At 38.0% G+C, this 20,706-nt stretch overlaps 1 protein-coding gene across 3 annotated transcripts; it reads right to left on the reverse strand.

The window, feature by feature from the left end:
• Window positions 1-1,943: 1,943 nt before the first annotated feature.
• LOC106872871 (protection of telomeres protein 1) lies at window positions 1,944-20,698 on the reverse strand. Of its 3 annotated transcripts, XM_052976612.2 has the most exons (12): window positions 20,550-20,698; window positions 19,253-19,438; window positions 16,026-16,150; window positions 14,460-14,571; window positions 12,971-13,110; window positions 11,947-12,087; window positions 10,827-10,934; window positions 9,524-9,597; window positions 7,978-8,113; window positions 7,039-7,318; window positions 3,209-3,280; window positions 1,944-2,526 (listed from the first exon to the last, which is right to left on the reverse strand). In XM_052976612.2, the coding sequence occupies exons 3-12, from the start codon at window positions 16,041-16,043 to the stop codon at window positions 2,510-2,512; spliced, it is 1,098 nt and encodes a 365-aa protein (XP_052832572.2). In that variant the 5' UTR covers window positions 16,044-16,150; window positions 19,253-19,438; window positions 20,550-20,698; the 3' UTR covers window positions 1,944-2,509. The 3 variants fall into 3 exon arrangements, with proteins under 3 accessions (XP_052832572.2, XP_052832571.2, XP_052832570.2); XM_052976611.2 differs by lacking the exon at window positions 19,253-19,438 and having other exon boundaries at window positions 20,494-20,698; XM_052976610.2 differs by lacking the exon at window positions 19,253-19,438 and having other exon boundaries at window positions 20,550-20,696.
• Between the last annotated feature and the right edge of the window lie 8 nt (window positions 20,699-20,706).

Below are 20,706 nucleotides of genomic sequence, written 5' to 3' on the forward strand. Positions count from 1 at the left end.
TCATGTTAATGTCCGCTTTTCCATGCCACATGGGTGAGACAGAGGCTTTTGAGGCAGCTTTTCAATGCTGAGATGCCCTTATCATTTACCAACGCATAACTGTATCCAGTGAAGGTGCAAACGCATGGCATCCTCCTCATCATCATCATCATTCTACAGCTGGATGCCCTTCCTAATGCCAACCACTCCGAGAGTGTAGTGGGTGCTTTTACGTGTCACCGGCACGAAGGCCAGTCAGGCGGTACTGGCAATGGCCATGCTCAAAATGGTGTATTTTATGTGCCACCAGCACAAGAGCCAGTCCAGGGGCACTGGCAACGATCTCACTCGAAAGTCCTTACACATGCTGCGGGCACAAGTGCCAGAAAGGCGACGCTGGGCACAGGTGCTATCGTGATTTCGCTTGCCCCAACAGGTCTTCGCAAGCTGAGTTTCGTGTCCAATGAAGGAAAGGTACGCATAAGTGAGCTGGCTACACCCCTGGCAGAGGCCTTGGATTTAGGTCTCACTTGGCTTGCCGGGTCTTCTCACGCACAGCATATTTCCAAAGGTCTTGGTCAAAAGTCATCGCCTCGGTGAGGCCCAATGTTCGAAGGTCTTGCCTCACCACCTCATCCCAGGTCTTCCTGGGTCTACCTCTTCCACAGGTTCCCTCCACTGCTAGGGTGTGGCACTTTTTCACACAGCTATCCTCATCCATTCTCGCCACATGACCATACCACCGCAATCATCTCTCTTGCACACCACAACTGATGCTTCTTAGGTCCAACTTTTCTCTCAAAGTACTTACACTCTGTCAAGTATGCACACTGACATTACACATCCATCGGAGCATACTGGCTTCATTCCTTGTGAGCCTACGCATGTCTTCAGCAGTCACGGCCCATGTTTCACTGCCATGAAGCATGGCTGTTCGTACACATGCGTCGTATAGTCTGCCTTTTACTCTGAGAGAGAGGCCCTTTGTCACCAGCAGAGGTAAGAGCTCTCTGAACTTTGCCCAGGCTATTCTTATTCTAGCAGCTACACTTTCAGTGCACCCTCCCCAACTACTAACTAGGTCACCTAGATATCAGAAGCTAACAACCACTTCTAGTTTTTCTCCCTGGAATGTGGCAGAAGTTATTTTCTGCACATTTACAGTGTTTATAGCTCCTGAACATCTGCTACATACAAAAACTAACTTAATTTCCTAGTTAACCTTCCTTTGACATTGCTGCACCTCTTGTGTACATAGCTTGCACTGGGTGCATCTTATAGAGTTTCTACCTAAGCCTTTTCTACAGATCGAGCAGGGCCATCTACCTGAAGGTGTTTGCGATTTTTCTACCTTCCTACTTATTAGGACTTTGGTTTTAGCTAGGTTGATTCTAAGGCCCTTCAGTTCTAGTCCTTGCTTCCACACCTGAAGTCAATTTGGCTAATGTGTCTGCCAGAACAGTTGCAAATTGTCCATTCTGGTTGTTGGTTTCAGATTTAGGCACAAGGCCAGCAACTTTGAGGGGAGGGAGTTAGTTGATCTCATCGACCTCCCCCCCTCCTAGTACTTGACTGGTACTTTGTTTTATCACCCCACCAAAAGGATGAAAGACAAAATTGCTCTCTGCAAAGCCTTTTTTCTTTTTTCACCCCCAATTTCTTAATTCTTCCCATCTCAATGAGAAAAAACCTAATGAAGATATTGTTCCTTGGTTTATTTGCACATATACAATAAATCTGAATTTTCCAAAGGAAATTAAATAAAATCCTGCTATCTCCATCCACTACTCTTGAGAGGCTGGTTGGGATAGAGTCCTTAGGTACATCCTGCATAGGGTCTTATAAGAAGCAATTATTCTAAAATGATTTCATTTCCTGAGAAAACATTCAAGGATTTTTTTTTTGTGTGTGTTTTTAAACAGTCCAATGACCAAAATAGGATAAATAAAGTCAAATGAGTAAGATTTAGTATTTCTTAACAAATTTTATTAAAAAAACTAAATTCTGTCATTTGGTTTTAAAAAACAGTTTCTGAAGAGAGATTTTGTTCAACTACAATCAAAATATCTCCCAAGAATTCAAAAATGAAGTGAAGAACATTGTCATATAAAGGAATTGTCGGTGTTTATAATGAGGAAAATGAAAGAGGGAACGAATCGTTTATTGACATTGATCAGGCTGGGAATATAGAAGAAGACATTTGCCTAAGGCGCTGTGCATTCAGACTGAAACAAAAACCACATGGTTGCAAAGCAAGCTGACTGTTCTTTTAGCTAGAAATGTTCTCTTCTGGGTTCAGGTGATCCTCATTAATTAATGGCACAATGGAACAACCACTGCTTCCTATCAAGCAGCAATAACAGTATCAAACATTCCGAAACAGACGGAATTACGTCCATTAAAGGATTTGATGCAGCATTCAACCAGTGACAATTTCTCACTGTTTCCCACACCTGAATGAATTCTCTCCAAGTAGCTGCTAACTTTATTCACAACATTTGCATCTGATGTAAATTCCAATGCGGTTATGTTATTGAAGAATTTCACCTGAAATATTAAAATATTCAATTATAAAAAACAGAAGCAAAATGTACTTCTTCAAAAATATAAATAATTTAATAATGTAAATTTCTTAAAACCTGCATGTAAAAAAATCTATATATACTACATACTTGGTTATATTTTGGCCAAAAATTGGTCCAGGTAAAGTGGTTGACATTAAGAAGGGCATCCAACCGTAGAAACTATTCCCAAAGCAGACATTGGGGGCTCGATGCAGACCTTAGACTCACCAGCCTCTTGTCAAACTGTCCAACCCGGTTGACCCAGGGCTATAAAAGATAGTTTGCCCAAATGCAATGCAGCGAGATTGAACCTAGAGCCATGTGGTTGGGAAGCAACCTTCTTAACACATAGCCATGCCTATGCCTGAGGGCTAGCTGCATGGTATAAGAGGTTTGTTTCCCAAGCACATAGCCTCAGGTTCAATCCCGCTGCATGGCATGTTGGGCAACTGCCTTCTACTATGGTCTCGTGAGTGAATTTGGTAGATGGAAACTGAAAAAAGCCCATTGTGTGTGAGTGTGTGCCTGTGTATATGTCTATGCATGTGTCTTTTACTGTCTCCTTGCCTACACATCACATGACAGTTGTAAATGAATGTCTCTGTCATTCAAAACCAATGTCCTTCATTCCCAATCTTCCAAGAAAACATATGAAGAAATATTACCTTGCTTAGCATCACGTGAGGGTTGGCTACAGGAAGGGCCAAAGTGCGTCAGCTCCAACGTATTCTGACTGACTGCATGCAAATATAGATTGGGAGAATTCACAAAAAAACAAAAGACGAAGACAGGTGGTGTAGAAAACAAACAGATGTATTAGTATAATGCTCGGGAAGTGAAAAAGTCTTTAACGTTTCGAGCCTACGCTCTTCCACAGAAAGAAACAAGGAGAGAAAAAAAGAATGTGTAGAGGCTTACAGACACACACACACACGTCTATATATAGAAGATCTGTACTCTGCAACAGTTAAGATCGATCCTTCAGGTGGTGTTAAAGCACTTGTGGTGGTGCCACAGAAAAGTGTCCATACAGTACCATGTAAAAGCACCCAGTACACTCTGTAAAGTGGTTGGCATTAGGAAAGGCATCCAGCAATAGAAACCATACCAAATCAGACTGGAGTCTGGTGCAGCTCCCCAACTCTGGTCACACCATCCAACTCATGCCAGCATAAATAATGGACGTTAAATGATGATGATGATATATATATATATTCTGTTAAGAACATAGCAGAGTACAGTATAAAGCTCATCCACCTTCAGACTCCACCCTGTGCTACCCAGTAGTAGTAGTATATGTAATTCCAGGTTTGTGCTTGAGCTTCAGTCGTGTGTGAATAAATAAATGGAAAAATTTTGAACTTATGGAGACAATCTTTCCATATCACCTGAGGAAATACAACTAGATCTCATGATGAAGGGAAACAGTCGACTCCCTGCGCACCTGGAGAACTACATTGTGTAGAAACAATTGTAGTGATTGAAAATAAATGTCTGACCGTACTTCTTGTTGCTGACTCCAAATTTTTCCAATTATATCTATATTTATATATATATTATTGTGTCTGGGGAAAGTCATATATATATATATATATATATATATATATGTGTGTGTGTGTAACAATTAGAAAATGGAGGATAATATGCTGAACCCAACTACTTGCAGACGGTGTATCCCGTTGAATTCATTAATTTAATTCATAGCAAAAGTGACAAAAAAAAGGAAGAAAAGAAAAAGAATGAAAGAACCAAAGCACAGGTGTCCATGGCAGACTATGTTATTTTGCCAACATGGTTTACATATAGAAGTACAAAGTACATAAGGAATTAGAGGATGAACAGAAGTTTAATCTTACAGCTGTTTCGGCCTAGTTTTGGCAGGCCCCATTCTATCCGAATATTCCTTTCTGGAGTGATTATCGGATGACATTTTGAAATGGGGTTACATGCCCGAACCTCTAGGCCTCTTCAGAGATTCACAAAGGGTTACATACAAATGTAGAGCAAGAGGTAAAAACAGAGGTGTGGTAGAGACCAGAAGAAAAACAACAGCAAAAATAAGATAGAAATAAAAATAAAAAATAAAATTGAAATCAAAATATAAATAAAAATAAAAATAAAAATACAAATATGGGTACAGCAGGAAAAAAATAATAATAGTAATAATAAAGAATACATAAATGAAGGTATAGCATGTGGGACATGCAAAAATATAAAAAAGATATATGTCAAAAAACCCTTAAAAATACAAGGCACCCCAAAAAGCCTACAAACATTATAGATAGGTCGCTATAGGCACTCCAATGCACATCTATATGTGTGGGTTCGTGTGCACAGCCTTACTCGGATGTCCCCTTACTCTCATGTGTGCATATACAAGTTTTTATAAGCAAACATTCCACCACATACGTTGTTTGTGGTGTCAGCTCTATTAGCCGTATCTAGAAAGCTATAAGTGTTTTTTAGAAAGGAAGTTTTGTTGAGTGTGTGTGTGTCATTTCTGTATATATTGGAAAGTTCTATGTAGAAGTTCATTTTATACAAGTTATTAATGTTCTAGTAGCAATAACAGTGAAGGTGACGATGATCGTCACCTTCACTGTTATTGCTACTAGAACATGACACCACAAACAACGTATGTGGTGGAATGTTTGCTTATAATAACTTGTATATGCACACATGAGAGTAAGGGGACATCCGAGTAAGGCTGTGCACACGAACCCACACATATAGATGTGCATTGGAGTGCCTATAGCGACCTATCTATAATGTTTGTAGGCTTTTTGGGGTGCCTTGTATTTTTAAGGGTTTTTTGACATATATCTTTTTTATATTCTTGCATGTCCCACATGCTATACCTTCATTTATGTATTCTTTATTATTACTATTATTATTTTTTTCCTGCTGTACCCTTATTTGTATTTTTATTTTTATTTTTATTTATATTTTGATTTCAATTTTATTTTTTATTTTTATTTCTATCTTATTTTTGCTGTTGTTTTTCTTCTGGTCTCTACCACACCTCTGTTTTTACCTCTTGCTCTACATTTGTATGTAACCCTTTGTGAATCTCTGAAGAGGCCTAGAGGTTCGGGCATGTAACCCCATTTCAAAATGTCATCCGATAATCACTCCAGGAAGGAATATTCGGATAGAATGGGGCCTGCCAAAACTAGGCCGAAACAGTTGTAAGATTAAACTTCTGTTCATCCTCTAATTCCTTATGTACTTTGTACTTCTATATGTAAACCATGTTGGCAAAATAACATAGTCTGCCATGGACACCTGTGCTTTGGTTCTTTCATTCTTTTTCTTTTCTTCCTTTTTTTGTCACTTTTGCTATGAATTAAATTAATGAATTCAACGGGATACACCGTCTGCAAGTAGTTGGGTTCAGCATATTATCCTCCATTTTCTAATTGTTACACAAATTTTGGGTAAAACCTCCACTTTTACCCGCTCCCATTGATTGCACCTAGTATAGCACTAGTGTAGCAATAATTGGGTACCCTCCCAGCAGTATACTGGATAGATACTATCCCTTAGTGGGTTGTACCCCCAACCCCTAACTCGCTCACGTTATATATATATATATATATATATATATATAGATAGATATATCTATATATATAAACTTACTTGGAAATGGATGCATGGCATTCAGTCATATAATAACATAAATAACATATATATGCATATAAACATACATATATGTACATACCTACATATATATACATATATGGGTGCAGGATGTCAAAAAAACATGAACAAAATGAAAAACGAGAACATAAAAAAAACAAAAACATGGAAAATGAACATTTTTTTGAACAACGAAAGAAACAAGTAGAGAAACGAGAGAGACAACATAAAGAAGAACCTCTTCATCAGTTGTCCCCTGTTTTATCTACTCCATGTTTCGAATGTTGGGACAAGACACAAGTTAGTTGAAACAGTGGTTCCTGCAAAGCAAATTAAATTAAATTTGGGATTTGTGGAAGGTTAAAGTGGTAACAAAAACAGGACAGTGAGAACAAAACAGTAAAAACAAACAGTAAGGGCCGTTAAGCCATAACAAGGTGAAGTGGTGAACACTGAAGAAACGAGCTTTGACAGGAGACAGACAAATGTGATATATATATATATATATATATCTTTCTGCTTTGGCAGGCGCCACTTGTTTCCTTAACGAAACACTTCCAAACTTGGGACACTGGTAGAATGTGTCATATAAAACATCTTTTACTCTTAGTGTTATTGAGAAAATTTTATCTTTTTAAAGTTTTTACCTCAATAGACGTCAGTGATTGGTTGAAATTACTGAAATACGACAATTTTTTACATGAAATAACTTCGAATACAAAAATTTTTCTCTGTTCTATAAGACAAAATATACAAGTATACGAAGTTTGAAAGTGTTTCGGTAGAAAACACACTAAATAAAACATAAATAAAAAGTGGCACCCACCAAATCAGAAAGATGCCAATAAATTCTTACCTGTTTCAACTTTTTTCTTTTTAACACCCTTTGAATGGGAACCCTTAGGACCTCGTTTAACACTTGTGCCAGTTCTTTCCACATTCTTTGTTAATTCCTCTAATCTCTTTTTGAGATCATCTATTTCTGGATCTGTTTCAGAAAGTATTTTTATACCTCGACCATAAGATGTTCCTTGATGGAGAACAAGCTCCAGTTTTTCATAAGTTGACGCATTAACAAACTCTGGAGCTTTACGCTTTGAGCAATGTAAATTAAAAAACTTTATAAACATTCCTGGCTGTAATAGAAAATAATCAGTTTATCAAAATCCATGCCAACCAATGCTTTGCAAGTGAATTTGATAGATGGAAACTGTGTGGAAGCCCATTGTGTGAGTGTGTTCATTCCCCATCACCACTACCTCATGATGACTAAATTTGGTTACGTCTCCATAACTTAATGGCTTGGAATAAGATACTGATAGAATGAGTACCAGATTTAAAAATAAAGTACTAGGGTCAATCTAAACCCTTTCAAAGCAGTGCTCCAGTATGGCCAGTCAAATAACTGAAACAAGATAAAAAATAAAAAGATAAACCATCCTTAATCTGTGTAATTAACACTTCATCTAAGAGTCTATCTTTATAGACTTTCCATTAATACTTTTACTTGCTCTCACTATTAATTATATTACTCTATATTAATTTAATTAACAAGATGACTGAATTATTAGCACACTGGACAAGACACATCACTGCATTTTGTCTGTCTTTGCTACGTTCTGAGTTCAAATTCCACTGAGGTCAACTTTGTCTTTCATCCTTTCGGAATCTATGAAATAAGTACCAGTTATGCACTGGGGTTGATGTAATAATTTCCCCAAAATTTCAAGCCTTCTGCCTATAATAGAAAAGATATCAATTTAATTAACAACACAGCATTAATGAGAAAACAAACCTTTATGGTTGCGGCTTTTTCAAAATGGTCATCATAGACACAGACATCAACTAGCCGATCTTTGGCAATTTTCTTCAGTTCCATATCAGTTTTCACAGTCAGATTCCTCTCTTCTGGTTCAACAGTGAAGAGTGGGCTGAAAAATATAAAAAAAGATTTCTGAGTTAAAAAATCCTTTGAACTATAAACTCTAGAGAAATATTTGACAAATTAACATGAAATCAATTTTAAGAATGAACAGTCATAGAAGACTGGTGCAGGCTTCTGCTTGGCCGGCTCCTGTCAAACTGTCCAACCCATGCCAGCATGGAAAGCGGATGTTAAACAACAATGATGATGATGATGAACACTAGAGAAACATTGCTTCTTTCCTGAACCTTAATCTATTTAAATAGAATAATGGATTTATAGATAATCCCTTACTTGTAAAACAGGTAAGGGCTGACAGCAACAAGACCATCCAGATTTTAAAAGTTTGCCTCAGTTAACTCCTACCTCAGCCATGCTGACAGAAAAAGACATTAAACAAAACAAATGTAAGGGCAGCAGCAGTGTTGTCGTCGTCATCATCTTCATCATTTTAGCATCTTTTCCTTTGTTGCATGGTTCAGACAAAACTACACTGGGGGCAATGCTCGCCGGTTTCTGAACAAGATAATAATAATAATCTCCCAATCTATTAAAGAGCACACAGTCTGGACATCATTCCACAGTGAGCCAGAAGCAAGTGCCACTTTTAGTAAGAGTCTTTTACCAACAATCCACCAAACTCCTAAACATATAATTCCAAAACAAGCTTCTTGACCACACAGCTAAGCCAATGCCTATCCTGAATGCCATTCTACCTTTTTTTCAAAATATTATTAGTCATGTGTTCCGTTTTTCACTTTGCTTTTCAAGTTTTAAAAATTACCAAAACTCTAATTTGTGGAAACATAGGCTCTTGATGAACCCTGATCAACTGACTTGTCGACAAAGAAATAATGGTTACTTGGGTGGGTGGGGGTGTCACAAGTTGTTCTCTTAATTTGTATTGATTAATCTATGCGAAACGGTTCCAACTGTGAATTGAAATCCTAACTTACAGACTCATTCGAAGAAAACCTTCCACAGCATCTTTATTACAAGAGTTTTTACTTTATTTTCCCCCTTGAACCCTAGGACTGACTCCTAAGGCCAGTTCCCATGGTGAATAAGTGACTGATATCACAGCATTCTTCTTGAACAGGACATGCCAGTCTATCACTTTGAGAGGAGGCAAGTCAATTACATCAACCCCGGTGTATGACTGGTACTCTATTTTATTGACCTCCCCCTTCCTTCTCCCAAAAGAATGAAAGGAAAAGTTGACCTTGGTGGGACTTGAACTCAGAATGTAAAGAAGTGGAAAAAATGCCACAAAGCATTTTGTCCGACATGCTTACGACTCTGCCAGTTCCCTGTCTTCTTACGATATGAGGAAGACGAAATCTGATTGAATGCAGTGAAAAAAGGAAAAAAAAAAGTTTTGCTGAAAGACAACAGAAAAAAAAGTTGCTTTACTCACCATGAAGAATGGGTGCCATCCCAGACTTGAAGTAAATAGCAAACATTGAGTTCTACAACAGAGACAGCCACAACCTAAAGTAGTTTCAAAACAACAATTAATATTCCATTGAAAACAATAATTAATAAAACTGAATAAATTCAATTCTACCTGAATGCAATTCAAAAGACTTACAGCCAAGTTCATTGTCTCTCTACGATTCCATACACCTCAGTGAAGTTATGAGGTTATATTTTTCTGATAACCATTGACATACTACCCATCCATTCTGCTTCTCTTATATTTACCTGTGTGTAACTTGAGGGTGCATGCCGAGACATCGTCTCTCCTTTCCAACTGAGGTAACCACGTAACCCCCTCCACAGCAAGGTATCTGTTCCAGTTCCATTGTACAAAACCACCTCTTCTCTCCCCACCTCAGTTGACTTATAAGTCACTTGGTGACCTCTGTCAGTAGTGTTGGTGCCAGGTAAAGAGTACCCACTCCACTCTGTAAAGCTGTTGGCATTGGGAGAGGCATTCAGCTGTAAAAACTATGCCAAAACAGTGGTGTTTGATGCAGTTCACTGGTTTGTCAGATCCCATTAAACCATCCGACCCATGCCAGCATGGAAAACAGACATTAATAGTTTACGGGATGACAAGAGGTGATTAAATGGTGATAGTGAATAATAGATGTCAATACCAAATGGCTGATGGTGGAGGAGGGAGAACAGGTAGTGTGTTGGGGGGGGGGGGGGTATGTGTGTCACCAATGTGTTCCCTTAAGACTCTTGTGTTGTGATGGGTGAGAGAGTGGAGTGCTGGCGAGAGGGTCGAACAGGTGCTGTGGCAACCTTTGTTGTACTGCACAGTAAGCATACCTCCAGTCAATTTTTAATTATTCAAAATTTCAAAAATTGTCTTCTGTAACTCAATCATTAAGTGGGGGACAGGAGTTTTCCTCATTAGAAGTTTTTTTTTTAGCTCCAGTTAAAGGGGATCTTCCTCTTGCTAGCTGCATGGCAACCTCATTGGTGCTGATGCCACAAAACAACACACCCAGTGCACAAGTGGTTGGCATTAGAAAGGGCATCCAGACAATTGGAGCATGATACAACTCTAGATCCGTCAGGTCCTATCAGCATGAAAAATAGACATTAAATGATGATGATGACTTCAAACTTTCAGTTAGATTGATTGAGTCAAACAGAATTCCAAGTTTAACAAGTGAAAAAAAAAAAAATCACCTTTTGTTGAAAAATTGTATTAAATTCCAGAAAAAAAACAACAACAACAACTCAAAATGAACAAATCAACTTACTTGGCAGAGGAAATCGAAATATATTCCTTCTTGGAGCTGTTCAAGTTTTACCAAATTTTGGCACCTAAGTTCTTGCTTTTGCTGTTTAATATGAAACAATCTTGCGACCTACAAAAGACAAAAACAAACAGCATTTTACTCAAATAGAAGCATACCCCTAATTTTTTTTATATGTCATTTACACTTAAAGATTTCCTTCTTAACACATCTTAGAGATATTCTTTCACTTAAAGTTCCCTTTCTCACAAAGTTCTACAAATTAGTGTTGAAGAGTGTAGTCGTCTTCAATGTAAGAGAAAAAGGGGTTTATAGAACTGCATCACTCCAAGAAGAGGTCAAAGAATTCCCTTTCCACATGATGCTATATGTTAGGAGAGAAGAGGAGGAAAGCTGAAGAAGTCAGTGTATGAGAAAGATTAGTAAAATACCTGCAACACCGGATTTCGTATGATGAGAAAATATAATTCATAATAATAATGATGCTCAAGGAAAAAGTGTTCGAAACAAATGGCAGGTGGGAGCAAACTTGCATTTCAGAAAAACTTGGGATGAAATAACTGGAACATGCTCGATGATGGGGTTGAAAAGAAAACATAACTCCCCCTCCATTCTTTTTCAACTTTACAGCAAGACATCTACCCCTGTCCTTCGATACCCCTAATCTTTCATCAACTGGCACAAGGCCACCACTGCTGTCACTACTACTCCCTCCTCCCAGTTGATGGGGTTTTTACATTTGCAAGTTACTTGGTGACCCTGTCAGTGCTGGTGCCACATAAAAAGCACCATGTACACCCTGCAAAGTGGTTGGCATCAGGAAGAGCATCCAGCTGTAGAAACCATGCTGAAACAGATGACTGGTATGGTTCTTGGCCTTGCCAGCTCTGGTCAAACCATCCAACCCATGCTAACAAGGAAAACAAACGTATGATGATGATAAAGAGAATATTCAATCAAATTTATCCCAGATCAATTATACCAATATGGATAGATATGCATGGTAAATTAATCTTCTTTTTAATAGTGATATGATAACTTAGGTTCAAACATCTCGAAAATAATCTGTCTTAAAAAATAGCAAAACTAATGAGAATAATCTCTAGCACAGTAATGTTCTCACCTTCCTCCTGTCAGCATCTGAGAATGTATAATTTACCCTGGAAGCTTTAGTTATCATGGAACCATCACCTTGATTATCAATAACCAGCCACGAGAAGCCTTTTCCACTCTTTCCTTGCAATTCCCCATTATAGAGATTAATCTAGAAACAGAAACCACAATTTAGACAATTTGTTAAAGAACTAATCACATTTATAGTTTCAGTGTTGTAAAGGAGATGACATTTTCAGTTTCTATATCCATAACTAAAACGTATGTGTGTGTGTGTGTGTGTGTGTGTGTGATCTTTCTTCTTTGGCATTCCATCAGTTACAACAATGAGTATTCCAGTTTATTTGATCAATGGAACAGCTTGCTGGTGGAATTAATGTACATGTGACACAGCAGTCCACAGACACATGTAGCCTTAACATAGTTTTTGGAGAGATGCAGCATGACACAGAATGTAATAAAGCTAGCCTTTTCAATTCCATGTACAGTTCATTTTTGTCAGATGAGTGGAGATAAATTTCGTAAAACATGTGTATCTAGTGATAAATCTAGCAAAAGCTTCAAAACACTTTCAATGACTGTTAACCAGTTCATTTTGACAACTCTGAGAGTAAGTGCCATCCATCAGGAATCGGATTCTCTTCTTTGGTCAACTCTAATGTGCTGCAGGTTATCAAAGTAGTCTCCCTTATGTGATAACCTCTTTAAAATCAAGCGGCCCAAACAGGCAACTGTAGAGATCTGTCTAATAATAACAGTCATTGTTTGGCCGTTGGTCAGTCTTGACTCAGCAGACCAATGGTCAAAGACATTCCAGTAGTAACCATTCTATCTTTCCTCAACATAAATAGGGCAGATAGATGGCTACTACCTCTATCACGTCTTACTTCTTGAGGGGTTTGCTCCAGCTATCCATCACTACCGTCGAAACTTTTAGCAATGGTCTCAGCAACTGGTAGGTTCTCATAAAATGAAAAAAATGAAACAAAAGTATTTATGGAAAAAAAAAAGAAAAACAAGATTTGAATATTTACTCGTAATCTATGGAATCTAATAATGCTACCAATTTTCATTTCTGGTAAACACCTTTCCTCGTATGAAAATAGTAAGCATTTTAACTTTTGATCAGTATGAATTATGGACTCATCCACTATTGTCACGATCATCATAAAGTCTGAAAAATAGAGACAAACTATTGAAATTATTTGTATTTCTCAAAAAGCATCCTGATTTCACACTCTCTTTTCCTCCGGCCAGGTAACCTTGTACCTCCTCTACAACAAGACACCTGTTTCTGTCTCTCTCTCTCTCTCCCTCTCACCTTTCATCATCTGACACAAGATCACTTCCTCCTCCAGTGCCTCCCCTTTCCCTCTCACAAGCTTTTTTTGTCTTGCAAGGTACTTTGTGACCCTCTCAGTGCAGGCGCCACTTAAAAAGTATCCAGTCCGCATTGTAAAGTGGTTGGCATATTTGGAAGGGCATCCAGCTGTGAAAACCTTGCCAAAACTGACCTTGCCTGTGCTTGTGCCATGTAAAAAGCACTGAGTCCACTCTGCTGAGTGGTTGGTGTTAGGAAGGGCATCCAGCTGTAAAAATCCTGCAAAAACAGTCACAGAAGTCTAGTGCAGGTTTCTGCCTGGTCAGCTCCTGTCAAACCGTCCAACCCATGCCAGCATGGAAGGTGGACATTTAACAATGATGATGATGAAAAAAACAAAAATGTGTGTGAGAGCCATATGAACCATGGATAGGGGTTGTCAGTAAGGAGAGAATCCATGAGTATAGTGATAGAGTGATAAATTTAATGTGCAAGTACAAGTTCACCAGGGCTCAGTTCTCAGTCCCTTCTTATTCATTAAAGTCCTTCAGGCCATAACAGAAGAGTTTAAGACTATAATCCCAAGGGAATAGCTTTAGGTTGTTAAGCTCTTTTTTTTTTTTTCTTTAGCTGAATCTGCAGCAGAATCAAGAAAGAAATTCCAGGTGAAGAAAGAAAACCTGGAATCAAAACACCTCAAAGTTAACTAAGGCAAAGATCAAAGTGTAATGAGCTGGAAAACAGACAGGACCCTACCCACTTCAGGTAACTGGCCCCAGCTTGATATGTAGGAAAGGTATAAGCAGAAATTCCGTATGGTGTACCCAACAGAAACTGTGAACACACAAGAGGGAAGTCACAGGAAGATTAACAGAGGAGTAGACATTGCATGTAACAGATGCAGAGGAGCAATAAACACGAAGAACACAAGGGGAATAAACTTTTTTAAAGACAAGAGAAGGGGTTGGGTAGGAATAGAGATAACCTGGAAGAGAGTGTGTTGATTGTTGCTCAATTAAAACCTTTGAAGATGGTGCCCCAGTATGGCCAAACATCAGTAAACAAATGATCACTCAAGAAATTAAGAGATATAGAAAGGATTAAATAGAGAGCTGTTTTTAATTAATAACAGTTAAAGAATAAGTAGCTGTCAGTGTTATAATAAAGGATTAATCACATGAAAAAAATGACAATGGCCTTACCAGTTCCCTTCGTTTTAAAGGGCAACTTAAAAAATTTCACAATGCCATAGATATTAACCATTGTGTTTGGTTTCAAGGAAGTTAAGGAGCTGTATGAATACGTCCTTGGTTTCTGGAAAAATAATGAAAAGATTTTAAAATTTTAAATCCAAACATCCAAAATAGGATGGAAGCAGGTTTATAAGGTTTTACAAAGTCAAAACATGAAAATATTCAAAATAATACTCTTATTTCGTCCATCTTCACATTTTGAGTTCAAATTCCACTGAAGTCAACTTTACCTTTCATCCTTTCAGGGTCAATGAAATAAGTACCAGTTACACACTGGGGTTGATGTAATCAACTAGTCCCCCCCCCTCCCTCAAAATTTCAAGCCTTTTACCTATAGAAAGGATTATCCTTTTTATTATTATTTGGTGGATGACAGTATCATTAGAGCAGCTGATAAAATACCTTGTGGTACTTAGTAAAATCTCTTAATGTTCTGAGCTCAAATCTCACCAAGGCCAACTTTGACGTTTCATCCTTTCCAAGTCAATAAAAAAATAGAACCAGTCAAGTACTGCATTTGACGGTACTGATTGGCCCCTTCCCTATCAGGTCACTGGACTTGTGCCAAAATTTTAAACCATTGTTATTATTTTGGGGTGAGGGATCAGCAAATGCCATCAGAGTGACACTGGGGTACAATTATACAAAAACCCATTACACCCATCATGACTACCCATCTGATAAGGGTACATAGATCACAACCATGTGTGCACAACACAGTGACCTCATATCAAGATAAAAAAAGGAAATGACCTTGCAGGTGGGGGCCAGTTGAAATTTTCATCAGGTCAAGTAGCCCATCCTGCTCAAACAGTCCTTGAATAAGGGCCGTTCAAGGATGATGAACAAAAAAACCTATGTTTCCAGAAGTGAATTATTCAAATCCCAAAGAATTCCTCTCAACACATGGCTATGATGCTCCCCCACTACTTCTGCTCGTGATCAAAGATGCACATATCATCAGCCACCAAGGGACTTGTTCAACTGGTTAAGGTCAAACAACTGACAAGCAGAGCTGTGGTATTGAGCAGAATCTTTTATACCAAGACAAAACATGGACATGATAACACTTCCAATGATTTAAGATCAGAAGCCATGAGACTCACTACCTGGTACTAAATCAGGGCATTTATTATTATTGAAGGTGGTGAGCTGGCAGAATTATTAACATGCCAGGCAAAATACTTAGCGGCATTTCATCTGTGTTTGTGTTCTCAGTTCAAATTCTGCCGGGGTCTACTTTTCCTTTTATCCTTTCAGCACTGATAAAATAAATACCAGTTGAGCACTGGAGTTGATGTAATCAACTAGGCCCCCACCCTAACCCTCTCCATCGAGTTTCAGGCCTTGTGCCTGTAGTAGAAAAGATTATCGTTATTATTAACAATTGATTAAATCTACAAAGAAATACATCCAAAGCAGAATAAACATTGAAAAGAAGAAAACAAAGTAAAATCAGTTTGAAAATGTTGCCATAAGTCATTGATAGAAAGAAAGAAAAATAAATATACTTACGAATTTGCTTAGTTCCATATTTAAAAAAATCAAAATCGTTTTCGCTTTTGGCTTAATTGGAATTGCAGTTTGTTTGCTTAACAAAATCCAACTGGATTAAGAAATATTCTTCTCTAAGTGTATTCCTTTGTGAAAAAAAAAAAAAAAAAAAAACCCTGATGAGATTAAAATTCAACATAAAACCATCATTATCAAAGATTTAGTAAATATATCCAAAAAAATAGGGATGCATTAACTTTCTACAAATGCTTTTATCTGCAGAACACCAGATTTTATCACATCATTACAAATTTCCATTATTTCTGGAGAATTACAGGAAATGGAAAAATTGACAAGGATTGTTAAAGAATGATGATGAGTGTCGTATAATAGAATGAAAAGTGGTCCCAGGATGGGTTGGTTTGAAAAGGGTTAGGGTTAGGGTTAGGGTTGGTTTGAAAAGGGCTAACGATTAATTCAGATTAAAAAAAGGAAAAATAGGAAACAATGCATGGAAGAAAAGTTTGAAGTCTAAATTGGAGACATTCAATGAAGAATAAGGGTGATGTTTGGTAGGGATAAACCTAGATGTATTTCAATCTTATTTGACTTCTCATTGCAAAATCATTAAAACTAAAGATTGAAATTTTAATTAAATATTAAAAAAAAAATGTTTGGCTCACTTAATGTGAAGTTATTCTAAACTGTCTACAGAGTCTAACCAAACAATGGTGCTTTGAGCAAAACCTGTTCTTCAATAATCACAATGAACGCTTCAGGGCTCCTCTCATCAACAATTATATGAAATGATTTTTGTTAAATAAATTTATTTCATGGCTTTTTAAGTCAATTATCATCATCATCATCATGTTAATGTCCGCTTTTCCATGCCACATGGGTGAGACAGAGGCTTTTGAGGCAGTTTTTCTATGCTGAGATGCCCTTATCATTTACCAATGCATAACTGTATCCAGTGAAGGTGCAAACGCATGGCATCCTCCTCATTCAATGTCTGTTTTCCATGCTGGCATGGGTTGAACTGTTTGACAGGAGCTGGCAAGCCAGAGGACTTTGCCAGGTGGTTCTCTTGTCTCTTTTGGAATGGTTTCTATAGATGGATGCAACCACTTTCTAGAGTGGACTGGGTGCTTTTTATGTATCCCTGGCAACAGCATCAGTGGGGTCACCAACTAATTGCAAGACAAAGACCCCCTTAAGAGGGAAGAGAAGTAGTATTGATGGAGTGGCTTTGTACCTGTTGGGAGATTAAAGTAAGGATAAAGAATAAGTATCTTACTATAGAGGAACTACATGGCCACCCCTCAGTTGGAAAGGAGAGGAGAGAGAAAAGAGAGAGGTGGGGCAAGGGAGATAGATAGGAAGACAGACAGGCAGAAAGATGGTGATGGAGATGTGTTGGGACATGCCCACAAGGTACAGTGGAGTGGAGGGGGAGTGAATAAATGTGGGACAGGGTGAGTGAGCCAGATGCAATAGAAGGGGCTGTCATATAAAAGTGTGAAGGGAGATGGGGAAGAGGTGACTGAGCAGGCGAGAAATATAGGAGTGGCTCTGGGCAGGGATGGTGGAGGAGGTTTGGTAGATATGTGAGATTGTGAGGCAGACATAAAGAGAAAGTAGCAATTAACATCAATTCTATCCAATTAAATAATTGTTGTTGTTGGCACTCCGTCGCTTACGACGTCGAGGGTTCCAGTTGATCCGATCAACGGAACAGCCTGCTCGTGAAATTAACGTGCAAGTGGCTGAGCACTCCACAAACACGTGTACCCTTAACGTAGTTCTCGGGGATATTCAGCGTGACACGGTGTGACAAGGCTGACCCTTTGAATTACAGGCACAACAGAAACAGGAAGAGTGAGAGAAAGTTGTGGTGAAAGGGTACAGCAGGATTCGCCACCATCCCCTGCCGGAGCCTCGTGGAGCTTTAGGTGATTTCGCTCAATAAACATTCACAACGCCCGGTCTGGGAATCGAAACCGCGAGTCCACTGCCCTAACCACTGGGCCATTGCGCCTCCACCCAATTAATTAATAAACCATGACCAACACACCATACCTATCATAGACCTGCAAGAAATCTCCCTCAAATCACTCTCTGTCATCTTAAATAAAAGAAAGGACACTTTGAATAATGTAGTTCAAGCTATTTTATGCCTGAAAAATAATGGGAATACCATGGGTGGTATATCTCTGTTCAGAAACTGGTTTTATAAGGGATGGCCTGAAATTAAACTACTACTACTCTTTAGGGCCTCCGAGAGGGATGTTTTGCTGGTATATCACTCCAGAAGCCTGAAGAACCAAGGAGAGGCCCATGCCTATCTGCTAGGCACCTCCCTAAAGAAAAAAAGCAGCAGCTCAAAACTCCTTGAATTCTGAGAGGACCCTCCTCCAATTCCATTCAGATGGTGGTGGACTCCAAAAGCAATTTTGTTTTAACTTACCAATTTTTTTTGTTTTTTTTGTTTTCACCCCTTTTATTTCCAACTTATGGCTTTCCAGAACCCTTTTAACAACTATCACACATTACTTCAATTAAACTACATTGCTTCAATATTCTTAACAGTATAAACCAATTTAAAACGACGAAAAAAAGGTCGACAACTAGAAGACAAAGGCGAAAGTAAAGAACACGTGCACCCAGTGGTTAAAAGTTAACTGTAGGGAGGTTTCCTCACCTGCACAATAACTTAGTGGAATTACTACTAACAATATTCTCGTTAAATATATATTTTATACTTTAAAAAAAAAACATTATTAAACATATATCTGAATCATTATTATTTGTATCTATAGAAAAAGTAATGACAGTGTCTTCAAAGAAACCCGAAATCAGCAAGATGTTCAGGTTTGATTTTCACATATTTTTGTTTCGGGTGATAACCACGTATCACAGTCAATTATGACAGCTATCATCCCGACAAGGCAAATATATTTACTGAAATGTTATTACTACAGGAAATATTTACTATGAATTTTAAAACTGATTTGTCAGTAAAATAACTTCTCTTGTCAGTAGAGCTTGTACAAAAGCAAGAACTTTAGAAACAAAATAATAAAATTTCTATCGTTGAATTTAACAAACACATAAAGGATCTAGTTCAAAATGGGGGCACCAGTTTTCATTTATGTTTTATGTAGTGTTTTTGGTACGGAAAGACTTTCAAACTTCGTATATTTATCTATTTTGTGTTATAGAACAAGTATTCAGCTGTTTATACTTACTCCTTTGGCGGTTTAAGCGGTGTAAAGCGTATTTAATCTCCATTACTTCTGACATTTTGCAGAGAGGCAACACACGTGTGTTCGTTTTCCTTCGTTTTATTTTTAATATAATTTCGTTAACATCTGCCTGAACTGTATGTGTACAACATTTGCCCTAACCCTTGCCTCAAAAACCAGTCCTTGTGCCTATAATAGAAAGGTTTATTAGCTACTGCCAATATGCTTCAGCCATTTTTTGACAAGGAAATAATAATTTTATCACCGCCAGAACCGTTTGAGAATCGTTTGTTTACATAGTCAGCACTTACTGTATTCGGCTGAATGGACGTCAGTCATTGGTTGAAATTACAGAAATACGACAACTTTAACATGAAATAAGTTGCAATATAATAATTTTTCTTAAGAAGACTAAGAGAAAAAGATGTTTTATATGACACATTCTACCAGTGTCCCAAGTTTCAAAGTGTTTCGTTAAGAAAATACTGGCGCCCCCGTTTTGAACTAGATCCCACATAAACTTAAAGAAACATGTAAAGAATATATAGTTATTGTATAAAAAGATCCTGTATCTATATAAAATTTCATTGAAAAAACCCCCATTTTCCTAAAAGTTATGAAGGAAAAACTCAGATCTTGTGAATTTTCCTCCCCCCACCCTTCCGCTGCTCGCACGCATTTTTCTTTTTCTTTTTTTTTCATATTCGTTTCCTACACATTTTCTTACACTTGTTGCACTGATTTTCGTTTCCAGGTCAAGTTGTAAACATTAACCGAAAAATATGTAAATACAAAGAAAGTATATATTAACTAATCAGATTTATTAATGAGACAGTCCAACCATACCAAAAATAAATTAGTGTTAACATTTATGTGAAGGTCGGGCTCACAATCATGAGAAAGTGAATTCAGTTCCCGGACCGGGCTGTGTGTTGTGTTCTTGAGCAAGACACTTTATTTCACGTTGCTCCAGTTCAATCAGCTTTAGAAATGAGATTCAATGTCACAGGTGCCAAGCTGTATCGGCCCCTTTGTCTTTATCTTGGAGAATGCCGATAGAGAGGGGAGATTGGTATGCATGGGCGACTTGCGCCTCGGAAGGGAACTTTCTAGGTGCAATCCTATGGTCATTCATGGCCTAAGGGGGTCGGGGGTTCTGTAGTCTTAGCATTTACTGTAGTATCAAATATATTAATATAGGACAATCTTTCGTTTTAACCCGAAGTCGTGTGCGCGCAGCCTACCTGTTACCTTTCAGTGTACGGTAAATTCTGTAAAAAAAAAAATTTTTTTTTTGTACCAAAAGCAACTCTAAACATATTTTGGTCTGATTAGATCTGTTCAGTGATGAAATGCTGGCCAATTGTTAAGACATTAAAAGGTTGACGTCAAAGAGTAAAGCACTGGCTGCACATGCGCAGAAGGAGGTTTGAAAGGCGTTCGAATGAAAACGAGGC

Source organism: Octopus bimaculoides, chromosome 24 (genome assembly GCF_046866305.1).
Source record: "Octopus bimaculoides isolate indiv1 chromosome 24, ASM4686630v1, whole genome shotgun sequence".
Taxonomy (NCBI): Eukaryota; Metazoa; Mollusca; class Cephalopoda; order Octopoda; family Octopodidae; genus Octopus; species Octopus bimaculoides.

Coding starts and splice junctions, on each gene's coding strand:
- LOC106872871 (XM_052976612.2), bottom strand. Junction 12,088..12,970: donor TTAGATTCCATAGATTACGA/GTAAATATTCAA, acceptor TTCTGTTTCTAG/ATTAATCTCTATAATGGGGA. Junction 9,598..10,826: donor ATTTCGATTTCCTCTGCCAA/GTAAGTTGATTT, acceptor AAACTACTTTAG/GTTGTGGCTGTCTCTGTTGT.